A 12,379-nucleotide genomic window follows, 5' to 3' on the forward strand; every position below is an offset into this window, starting at 1 on the left:
CTACATTGAAAAAATAAGTATTGCTCAACTTCACTCTACTTCAAACTCTCCAGAAGTATTGACACAAAAGTGCCCAAACTGCACACGTCAATAGAATAAAACCCCAGGAAGCTAAAGCGGACTCACCTGGCCTTCGTACAACTCCATGTTCGGATTATTTATAAATACATCTAAAAAAAAAAAAGTGCCCACACTTGTAAAGGACCCTGGTTGTGTTTACTGTAGCACTTGTAGCTAATGTGTCACCGTTTAATCCACCGTGCTAAACTTAAGTGTGGACTCGGGCTGTCAGTGTTGAAAACTTACTGCCATGATACATAAGCATTAATTACAGTATATCAGAGTTACTGTCACTTGCTTCAGGAACACACATTGGTCCTACTTTGGTGGCTAACGATCCCTTTTCTGGCATTGGGAAACAGAACACACCGTGCCTTTATAGTTCCGCGCATCACGTACTTTGTTCAGTATTTGGACATCTGTATCTACTACTCTGGGTCATGCGTTCCTGTGGGCAGCGGTCTATATTTCCCTCTGGTATTTGCATAGCCGAGCAAAGCGGCTTTTGTTCTCCTGCTTTCGATTTAAAAGTTTAGGTAGAGGGGCAGCGTCGGTGTGGATGGATTAAAAGAGACGCTCTGGGGCAGTTTCACACGGAAATATGATCACGTGGGTGTCGTTATGATCCGCAACATCATGGTAAACATAAACATCAACGCTTTACGGCACTCAAATAGAAGAAATGCTAACAACGTGAGCGAATTCAAACCGTTATTGTCATCTTTCTGCATAATAAAGTCGGTAAAAACTAGTGAAATGCTTATTCAGTTTAATGCTCACACAAAAAATTCTCAGACCTGAGCTGTGGACCTCTGCAGCTCCTCCACAGTTCTCCGTGCTCTCCTTGTTTGTCCTGTAGGTTTTGGAGGACGGCCATGTCTTGGTAGGTTTGTAGTTGTTCCGTGCTCTTTCCATTTTCGGACGATGGATTGCACAGTGCTCCGTGAGATGTCCAAAGCATGGGAGATCTTTGTGTAACCTAATCCTGCTTTAAACTTCTCCACAACTTCATCCCTGACCTGTCTAGTGTGTTCCTTGGACTTCATGATGCTGTTCGCTTCCCGACCTTCTCTTAACAAACTTCACAGAACAACTGCATTTAGAGTTTACAGTTGGACTCTATTTAATCATTATGTAAATATTCAATCTTTCAGCAGTCATCGGGCAACGTATGACATCTGGTTACACTCGGGGAAAAGAGGCTGAATACTTTTGCACGTTGCACTTCTTTTTTGTGTGTGTAAAACATCTGGAAATCATGAATTATTTTCCTTCCACTTCATAATTGTGTGTTGGTCTTTCACAAAAAATGTCAATGAAATTTCCTCCAGGGGTATGAATACTTTAGCAAGCCACTTTATTGAACACAGCTTTTTGTTGAAGTTGAAACATTCCTCGTAACATGAAACAGGCTAATTGCTAATTGGTGCTCTTTGTGTCCTCTCAGCATAAAACCTCTCAGAGTATTTGGACTTGTCTGTTCAAATACATTCCTCATACTTGAGTTTTTGCCTGCAGGATCTAAACAAGGCAAACAGGAACAGATTATGATGTCAGAGAAAAGTTGTTTCCACAATTCTATTTTTGTTCTGTCTTCACACTTCACATGTAAAAAGCCTTTCTACTTTAGCTGGGTTTTTCAGGCATTGACTGTATATACAGTGGCTTGCAAAAGCATTCATACCCTGGAACCTTTCCACATTTTGTCATGCCACGACCACAAATATATTGTATTGTACACATTGTTCTGTGAAAGAGCAACACAAAGTGGCACACAATTGTAAAGTAAAAGACATATTATACATGATGTCCAGATTAAAATAAAAACAAAACTGAAAAGCGGTTGCATCTCTGATCAGTGCTCTCCTTGTTCCGTTTTGTACTTTGTACTTGTTCCATACTCTTTCTATTTCAGGATGACTGATTGAATACTGCTCCGTGAAATTATAAAAGCTTAGGAAAGTCCTGGTGATTCTAACCTCAGGCAAATTCAGACTTCATAAGAAGCACCTAGAGCTGTAAGAACAAAGTGACATGTTCTGCAGCTTGTTCTTGTCACATCGGCCGAGCAGAACTTTGTTCTTGTTGAGCTATCAGACAATAGCGCTACGCGGGCGTGACGTCACAAACATGAATGAATATTAATGAGCACTACAAATGTCCCGTATGTCAGACAACACTCTCAGGCCGTCTGGCATATGACATGGAAAAATGGCAGAACAACGGCGACTAGGACAACTTGTATCGATAAAATTGACGGAATCCCAGGAGCGAAGCTGAAACAGCATAAAGTAGAGGACCGTTCTGTATTAGAGTTGAAGCGATGGTTACAGTGCAGAGGACTTTGCATTAGTGGAAAGAAGGCTGAACTTATAGAAAGGTAGGTCCGGCTTTCAGCGTCTTCATCGCGACTCTTCTCTCTCTCCTCGGACATCACAATCGAACTCTCAACTAAAATTGATTTCAATCCAACTGCTGTTAGCATATGATAGGGTTAGTTGTAGAAAAAGGTTCAGTTGTAGTCATCTGGACTCAGTTTAGAAAAAACTAGACATTTCGACTTTCATCCTTATTGACAATTACTCTTGGATGAGAGTCGAAACGTCTAGTTTTTTCTAAACTGAGTCCAGATGACTACAACTGAACCTTTTTCTACTATGGAACACTCCTGGACGAATGAGGGACGACATGATAGGGTTAGGGTTAAAACAAAAATGTGGCGATCAATATGTCAAGTCTGGCTGTATTGGTTCTGTTCACTTTCAAAAGACAATCTCTACAGTGAAGTTCTAAACCTCAGTCATGGCATCGATGAAAGCTGAAGTTCACAGTGTGACTGTGACTATCTACAAAAAGTGGAAGTGTTGTTGGGGCCACTTGCCAGGCTTCATCACTTGGAAGATGCAGTCATGTGGCAGCTGTACTGCTTCAACTTCAAGCTCAATGAAAAAGCATGCACCGAGTTGGCATGTCAGTGGAACAAAGGAGCCTAACAGAAATGTCCGGCTGAAATAACCAAAGCCGTGTATCCATCGTATAAGAAGAAATATATTTAAATTATATATATATATATATATATATATATATATATATATATATATATATATATATAGAATCATTTTCAACATGTTTAAATGGTTGCGTATTGTGGAGGATGGCTATCCCCAGTCAGTTAGATTTTAGCCTGAGAGACAGATAATAATCTTCAACGTTTTAATACAAAAAAGCAAGAAATCTGAAACAAATTGTTCATGCATAGACTATATAGCTAAAGTAGACATACAAACATGCCCAGTAAAATCAAGTACAACTTAGAAGGCAGGCCTATCTAAAAAAAAAAGGTTGTAGCCTATGCCTATAGCAAGTCAAAACAACACTAACACTCATTGTCTGTCACTATTATTTATCATGTTTATTACTCTAACTCACCTGTTGCATGCAAGCGGTTGCTGGGATAGGATTTGGGTGGTCAGCTGTTGGTCCATTTCCACCTACAAAGTGTTTTGAACAAATGTAGGTGCTCCTCCTAATTTTCCCGACGTGGAACTGTTCTTTTAGTCTACCACACGACCCTATCCACAACTCACATTTCTCCCTTTTCGTCTTTGGCTTCGGGAAAGGGATGAACCAAACGCCAACCATTTCAGGTCTATTGGGGTAGCGAGAATCATTCTTGCACGTTCCATAGCAGCAGTGTTTATTGCTCACCATCTTTCTGTATCAAATGAGTAAACTCTGGGTCGTAATACTCCACAAAATCACCGGATTTGTGCATCGATTTATGTGTGTTTTGTTTGTTTGTCTGACATACGGGCACTCGCGATAGGCACGCGGCCAGTTACCAGAATAATAATAGATCCATGACCCGGATGCAAAACATTTTTTTCGTAGGATACTTCTGACACTATGTACACTTCTCAGCCAATCAGAAGCTTTGTTTCGGGCAAACACTAGCCAAAATGGCAACTGCTACATGTACACAGCATGGATATATTATATTATCTTCATCTCTCTAAGCGAAAACGCTGTTCCTGGAGCGCAATTTCTTCATGAAATGATCACGGACCACAGTGTAGTTCAGCTTAAGAGGAGGCTTGGATGTCGAGGCTTGCCTGTTACTGGTAGAAAGTCTGATGTGAATAGGAGAGTAAGAAAGTTGTTTGTTGTGAGCGAGTTGTCGTGGTGGTCGTCATGGTCGTGTAGCAGACTTCCCAACTTATCTATCATCCCAGGAGGGAGGGAGACAACACATTAAAAAGCGGGAGGTTGCCCCCCTAAGAGGGAGATTTCTAATCTCATCAGAATTAAGAGATAAAAAGTCATGCACTTCCCTTTTTCCGGCGGTTTGTTAATGTTGACGCCAGTTTCGGCATCACTCACGTCGGCCATGGTGATTTCATAAATACGGTATTAAGTATTATTCCGCACTTTAACTTCGCATTTGGATTCTGGGACGGAAAACACCCAGCATTCATAGCGCGATCACAACAAAGATGGCGGCGCCCATGTCAGCTGTTGGCTGTTTCCCACGCTCGCCTTCACTACCAAAATTAAGGATGACGGCGTAGAAAAGGTCGAGTTTAGATTTTTCGATTGAAATGTCTTCAAATCCACCCGATCGGGAGACTTGACGGGACCCAAATCGAGAGACTTCCGACTAAATCGGGAAAGTTGGGAAGTATGGTGAAGCATAGCCGTAGGTTGGCCTACACTGACTGCTAGACTAAATTGCAACATTGATTTTAATTTTAATAGACACTCGACAGTAGGAAAACTCACCTGATCTGGCGTGTATGTTGCTGGTATTGGATCGGGGTGTTCGTCAGTAGGTCCGGCTTCTCCAACAAAGTGTTTGGAGCATATATAAGTGTCCTTTTTGACATATTCATGTGTAAAGTTAAGCCGTCCACAAGCTTGAGCCCACTTTCTGCACAGATCGAGATTGCGTCGAGGTTTCACAAATGGTATGAAGATTACTCCCTTCATGTAGTCCTTATAGTGGTATCGTGAATCGCTACGACATACACCATAACTACAGTGCTTTGTAGTCACCATCATTAAGCGATTTTCATTAGATGGACGAAAGGATTTCAACATAATGGCTGTCGTCGTACACTCAGCAGGCGCAATATTATAATAGATCCACGACAGGCGCGATATTATAATAGATCCACGACAGGCGCGATATTATAATAGATCCACGACAGGCGCGATATTATAATAGATCCGCGACAGGTGCGGTATTATAATAGATCCACGACAGGCGCAATATTATAATAGATTCACGACAGGCGCGATATTATAATAGATCCATGAGCAGGCGCGATATTATAATAGATCCATGACAGACGCGATATTATAATTGATCCACGACAGGCGCGATATTATAAACGATCCACGACAGGCGCGATATTATAATAGACCCATGAGCAGGCGCTGCGTTTGTCCGAAAGGCATTAACAAAAGCGCGCATGCGCAATGGAGCAAAAGCCGTAGGGATATATTTAGAACTTCTCCACAATCGGACTCGACTTGGGGGATATTAACATTAAAAATACAACATCAGCCATTTTGATTAACTTATAACGGTTATTAAAACTGTTGCCACTAAACCGTTGGCAATCTCCATAGCAACAGCTGTTTGAGTTCACAGAACATCTGCTGAAGTATGAAATGTCTGAGCCCATGAGAAGTTTGCTGTTGTTCATGGGGCAATAACAAACTTCTTGCTTCTTATGAAGGATGAATTTCCCTTAGGCACAACCATCATCCTTCAACCCTCAAAAAGTTCTGACTCTGTTGAGTTGATCTGTTTTTAGGTAATGGACCATTTCTGTTGAATCCAAACGGATTAGGCGACTACTTTCATAAAATTATGGTTGATTGAAGTGATGTAAAAATATATTTATTTTATTACGGATAACATATTGAGATGAGTATTACAGAAGATAACAGGTTTAAATGTTTTATGTGAAAAACCAAAACAGTAAATTATCAAATAACACTGTAGAGGTGTCTAAAGTGTTCTCATTTAATTACAGGGCCTCGTTTCCTCGTGTGGAGCTGAAGATGTGGTCAGAGGAACAGATTACCAGGGTTTGATCATGCACAGAGGAGCTGCAGGCACATCTTAATCAGTCAGACCCAAGGCAGCTGTGGCTCCAGTTCTTCTTGTTGTAGTGCAGAGCTACAGTATGTGGCGCCCCCTGTTGGAGCTTGAGAGAACTCATCTTATGGTCCAGCTCATCCATGAAGCCCTCGTCCACTGACTCGCTGTCCTCTGCCTCTGCCTCGGAGGGCAGAAACACGTGGATGTGGGGTCTGGAGGGTCTGGAGGCACCGACTGGAGTGGGACGAGGGCTGCACACGGGGAGGCAGGTTTTACCCACCACAGACAGAGGCTCACGCAGAGGGGAAACCTGCGAGTACAGAGGTGAGGAGGTGATGGTCCTATTAATTTTACCACTTGATGTTATGACGATTTCCAATTTGAGTGTAATGATTATTGTGTGAATAAATATTGTGATTTAACAATTATTCGCAATAATTAACGCCACGACCAAAACAACAATAAAATCCTAAATGTTCTTTCCTCAATCCTCCTCAATATGTGACCTGCTTTATGAAATCAAACTTTCTGAATGACCAACTTGACATAAACGGCACGATAAAACAAAAAAAAAAGCACATCACATTTAGGTTTACTTTTTGAGGAAAGGGTGAGCAGAATGTTTAAATACTTAATGGTTTTATCCAAAAAGTGGTGCAACAATTCTGCTCAATTTACATCTCAGGTCATTTTTCCATGAGTTTGTCTTAGCAGTTGTAAAGATACATTTGTGCCAGTGTTTTTAGATTGTAGAATCGTAATCTTTTGTTTTTTCATTGGATATATTTCAGTGACAAGTCCATTCCACCCAACAAACTCAACACAAATTTTAATAACTTTGCAGCATGTGTAACTGTCACTTTTCATGCTTTGCCTAGAATGCTCCACAGTATGTCATTAAAACTACGGCAATCCATCTTGTATTTATTCAGTTATAGGGTTTTTTGCATTCTTATTGTGAGCCGTGTAGCCTCTCCTCAGATTTGACCGATACTGTTGAACATTTTAGGCCTAACGGCAACTGTAACATCTCCATGACGACAAGAAGGTGGCCTACCCTCCTCCAAATAGAAAATGCTAAGATAGTATAATATTTTAGTCAACCTGAAGCAAGTCGGCCTAATCCCTCATTCATCAACATGAAGAAAGGTTTTTAAGTTAAAATGTTGCATTTTTTGTCACCAATAATGGCAAAAAACTCAATATTTTATCCAACAATAATTACTTGACTTCAACGTTTCACGCAGTTTCACGCACATCTCTTCTCTGACAAAGTTCAAATCCAGGCTTAAACGGTTTCATTTAGCTGTGCATATGACTGAAAGAAATGTATCTGCAAGTACATTTTATAATAATGAGGAGTGTTTTGTCATTTGAATGTGTCTTTCCTTGTCCTGTAAAGCCCTTTGAATTACGTTGTGTACAAACTGATGTCTTGATGTCTAAATGTGATGTTGTGGCGTCTGTACCTGCGAGGCCTCAGCTCTGAGCTCCGAGGCGAGTGTGTGCGAGTGTCTCCTCTTGGCTCTGGGCTTGAGGCTGGGCTGGATGGACTGGGAGAAGTGCAGGTAGAGGGGTCCGGAGCTGCCCTGGGGGTGGGGGCGGTTCCGGGGCAGAGGCGGGGGCGGGCTGGGGGTGAGAGCGAAGGGTTTGATGAAGGAGGAGGATGAGGAGGAGGAGACGGGGGCGCGTTTATGGAGCAGGCTGGGACCGCGGACGCTGGACAGACCGCCGGATAGACCGCCGGATAGACCGCCGTCGTGAGGGAACAGAGAGGGCTCGCTGAGGCTGTGGAGACAAAACAAGAAGTTACTACGATGTAAATTACAGACTAGGGCTGTTAAAAAAATAGATACTAGTGTTGAAAGATAGTTATTCAAATGGGTATTATCAATAACATTTTACATACATTTGACATGATTTTATCTTTTCTAAGTTAGTATAAGACCACATAATATAAAATAAATGGCACATTATTTTGAATAAAAAAGTTGTGTCACTGTAGTCGACCAAGTAGGATTGGCTTCGAGTATCGAGCCTTTCCTGTAAAATCATCGCAATAATTTGAGTTTGAAATGTTAGAATTGTGACAAGAAATCATGTCTATTGGATGCCATATACAGACCTAATTGATGACAATGCCTCATTTACAAAATTACTAAATACAGCTAGTATTTTATTTTTGCAGTTTAAGATGTCCTGTTAATGGTCTTTTTTTTTTTTAAAAGTCCAATTCACAAACATTATTGTTTTCTTCCTCCAAAATTAAACACAAAGTACATATAACTATAAAGAGAAAACACTCAAGTCTTAAGTCAAAATGCTCAAGTCAAGCCTTGAGTCATTTCAATTCAGTTCATTATTGTAATGCCCAAATAACAACGGCTGTTGTTCATTTTCTGAACTAAATATGTAAATTGAACTGTAAATTTTGTTCGTTGCATAGTAAACCAATTTTTATTTTCATCCTATATCAGATTTTAATTGTTTTACTTTTTGACTTATATAGGTCGTTTTATCATTGTTCATTGTTTTATGTTGCACCGACTCACCAGAGCAAGTTCCTATGTTTGTGAATTCTGTTCGTTGGCAATGGCAATAAACCTTTTTCTGATTCTGAAAAACAGAGTCAGTGACCTTCAAGTGCACATCGAGTCCCAAGTCGTAGTCCATTTTAAGTCGACTCTCGAGTAGATGTGGGAGATGTATTGTGATTGCCGTTTTGAAATTATGCTAAATTAGACTGTCGAGTATCATCTATAAATAAATCTATGACCTTAAAAAGACAGAAATGTGTTGTGTAATCTTTCAAACAAGAGTAAAGTGATATTTCCTTCCTTTGCCCTTTTGTGGTTCATTTTAGGGTTCATTCCTTTTTGTGCAATGTTTGATCTTTACAGAAACATTTGACCACATTCCTGATGTTTTGTGAAAATATCGCCTGAATATCATTATCAGGTTTGATGGATGAATGCTCTGCCACTACAATTTTAACAGGGCCATACACACATGAATACCTATAACTCCCTTCATAGTAGTCACAACTGAGCTCTATAATGTTCTCATGATCGACAGTGTTATTGTTGATAACCTGATGATGTTATTTAACACTGTGCAGCCTGGGTGAGAGGAGTCCATCAAATAGTCATATGTGTGAGCGAGGGAGGTGTTCTCTCTGGTTTCAGCCTGAGTTCAGCCAACGTGCCACCGCTGTCGGCTCCATCTGCACTGTAAGGATCAGGTTCAGACCCGAGATTTGCTCTGGGCCTCGGTGCTCACATCAAACTGTGACTTCAGCAGGAAATGCACGCTGTAATTCCAGACAGTGAAGTGACAACCACTCTTACTGAAATGAAGCGATGAGTGACCAACAACCACATACAAACAATGGAGCCAATTAATCAATGTGAGCTTATCCACTTAGGTTGATATTGATAACAACTAATTGGTCACATCAAGGTTCAGTTGTTTGTGTATTAGGATCCCACCAGCCATTGCCTTGACTAAAAGAACTCTCTTCCTGGGATCCATACTTTAGTGGCATTTGGGCCGCCTTTAAAGGGCAGTGCAGACCCAATAACATAAGTCATAGGCTATAAGTGCATGATTTATGTCTGTCTGGGGAACACAATAGGAATAACACAGCCAAACTAAAGGAGATTAATTCAAACTGCACACTGCACACTGGTGTTCAGCATCTGGTTAAAGGTGCTCTATGTAACTTTTCTGATAGAGGGTAGATCTCGTAGAGTTATTGTAGTTGTATAAATCTCTGCTCTTCAAGGCCACACATCCTCATTTCAGTTTTATGCAGCGGGTCACTGGAAACACTTACAACAGACTTTACAACTCAGCCCATTTGTTCCTCTCTCTGTATTCAAAAACTCAATCTGGAGTATTTTTACAGGACACACTTTAACACTTTTATTAATTTATCATTATCATCATCATTATTATTATTAACTACAAATGCTTGATTGATAATTCACTGTGTTGTTTTTTGTTGCTTCACCTGGTTGTCGTTGTAAATGAGAATGGGTTCTTCTCACCTGATCTACCTGGTAACCACTGAATAAATAAATACAAATATGAATACACATTTCCTGGAATATTCCACATTGGGCATTAACTTATCTGCATGGAGACATCAAGCAGGCCAAGTTGCACGCGACATCAAGATTGCGTTTCAGTTACAATTAACACCAGCAATAGAATAAATGCAAGAAAAGATGAGTTTAAAGCCACGGAGCAAAACATTATTGTCATGGAAACAAGCAGGCTGTGACTTACAGCCTACCGCACGGTGCACCTCATCGTGACCTACAGCTTTTATTGCACAAGTTCATATTGACGGTGTCCCGGGACGATGTCTCACCTGAGCCGGGCCATGCCGCTTCTCCTCCGCGGGCCTTTGGCGGTGAGCGCCGGCAGCCGCACCCGGGCCCCGACCGCGGTGGGCGGCGGCGGCCCCGGAAGACCCCCGCTGTTCAGCAAGTACGTGTGGACGGAGACACCGCTGCCGTGTCTCTGCCTCTGAAGCCACGGTCCTCCTGCCGTGTCCAAATCGAGCACCGCTGCTGGGGGCCCCGTGCCACCGGAGACGCTCATTTTCAGGCTCTGCGCGCAAACGGCCGATGGAGCGCGGCTTTCTGTCCAGCTAAAGTTTAAATTGACCCCTGACGGTTTGGGACAGCATGTCGAGAGAAAGAAACCGGTGCCCCACAATCTGGACCCGGATCTGTTTTTTTGTTTGTGTACCTGGGGGGGTTGAACCGACAACTCGAGACGGGATGATCGACCCGAGCCTTCCCGTGTGGGCGCAGCATCAATGTTGCATGTCCATAAAAGATGCATGGGACCAGCGCTAGTTTAGGAGGACACACTTGACAATATCTATCCCCTTTCCCCCTGCGACAGCTCGGCTTACACACGCGGTCAGCAGGCAGGACACAGAGAGAGATGGACAATACGATCAACGTGAGTTTTGTAGCGCATCCATTCATGTTTTGCATTTTATTTTATTTTTTAAGTCACAGGGAACAAATGTGTTGCTTATTATCACATAGCCTTACATATCCGTCCTATTTATGATGCCAATTAATTACATTTTAAGTTAAGTAAATGCACTTTTTTCAATATAAATGTCAATTGTTATTTGGTATATTCAGTGTCATCCTTTTGTGTAATAGCCTTTCTGTCCTTCTGCCAAAAGTGTATTCCAAAAGGTATCCATCTATTGTTCCTGTTGCAGTTTTGTCCCAGTTACATAGTTTGGCTTATTTCTTTGCATTTCAGTCCCCAGCAGTAGGCTTATAATTTGAATAAATAGGTTGAATTGTGGCTCCTTTATGTGGTGAATGTGGCCTTCTCTATGTGACAAATGAAGACACAAGTAGTGCTGAATAATGAATGACGGGACAGAGGGGCTTCGCAGTGGCTTCTAGAATGTGGTGGACAATGTTTAAGCAACTTCCTCTTCACTTGGAACTAAAATTAATTTTGTTCATATTGGATTGCAATTTTGTTCATATTGGATTGTAACTTGTCCCTAAATCAACATTTTTGGCCAATAAACTGTATAAATTGGGTTGAACCTACATGTTTTTCTTTTGACATGAATAAAAATGCATAATTTATACAACGTAAAAAATGAGTGAATCGCCCTCCAAGTCTGAACTTATGACAATGTAATAGGTTACTGAAGCAATTATCCCAGATTACACAAGCCCTGGACTGACCCAAATTTTGACAATTGGATAATTACACTAGAACAAGAAAACACAGGGCATTACCCATAAATGTTAGAAATAATACAGCATTATTGAGCTATGTATATGCCAATCATGTCTCTTCTTAATAATGTTGTATGTCAGTAGTTCCATAATAAAGATAATTTATAAGTTTATTTAACTTAAAACGTATGCAAAAATAAAATAAAAACATGGAACTATTTGTAGAACTAATTGTAGTCTAGACATTACATTGTAGAGTTACATTGTACATGTTAAATATTTTAAAATGTTCTCAGATTAAACTGTCATTTAATTTCCCCTGGGTGTCTGCTGTAAACCAGGTGCAGTCCAGGTGACTGACTGACCCACATAGTCGTCGTCCTCTAGCCTAACTCCAGAGTTCAAAGCCAGCGCGGAGCAAAGGACCCGCTCCGACAGTGGAAACATAGCACCTTTAGCCCTTAGTTGTAACTGCACT

At 41.1% G+C, this 12,379-nt stretch overlaps 2 protein-coding genes across 2 annotated transcripts in view; one reads left to right on the forward strand and one right to left on the reverse strand.

Moving 5' to 3' along the window:
* Positions 1-12,379, forward strand: part of LOC140362067 (small ribosomal subunit protein uS7-like) — a 252,108-nt gene that overhangs the window by 112,445 nt on the left and 127,284 nt on the right. The gene's annotated exons all lie outside the window — the stretch shown is intronic.
* On the reverse strand, positions 5,952-12,348 carry LOC140361517 (uncharacterized). The gene is made up of 4 exons (XM_072447229.1): positions 12,267-12,348; positions 10,545-10,845; positions 7,639-7,957; positions 5,952-6,479 (listed from the first exon to the last, which is right to left on the reverse strand). Exons 1-4 carry the CDS (start codon positions 12,346-12,348, stop codon positions 6,195-6,197), a joined length of 987 nt encoding a protein of 328 aa, XP_072303330.1. The 3' UTR covers positions 5,952-6,194.

Source organism: Eucyclogobius newberryi, unplaced genomic scaffold (assembly GCF_026437365.1).
Source record: "Eucyclogobius newberryi isolate DKJ021-1_F unplaced genomic scaffold, fEucNew1.0.hap1 SCAF_16, whole genome shotgun sequence".
In the NCBI taxonomy this organism is placed as follows: domain Eukaryota; kingdom Metazoa; phylum Chordata; class Actinopteri; order Gobiiformes; family Gobiidae; genus Eucyclogobius; species Eucyclogobius newberryi.

Coding starts and splice junctions, on each gene's coding strand:
- LOC140361517 (XM_072447229.1), bottom strand. CDS start 12,348: ATGTTTCCACTGTCGGAGCGGGTCCTTTGCTCCGCGCTGGCTTTGAAC. Junction 7,958..10,544: donor AGCGGCATGGCCCGGCTCAG/GTGAGACATCGT, acceptor TTGTCTCCACAG/CCTCAGCGAGCCCTCTCTGT. Junction 6,480..7,638: donor TCAGAGCTGAGGCCTCGCAG/GTACAGACGCCA, acceptor CTGTACTCGCAG/GTTTCCCCTCTGCGTGAGCC.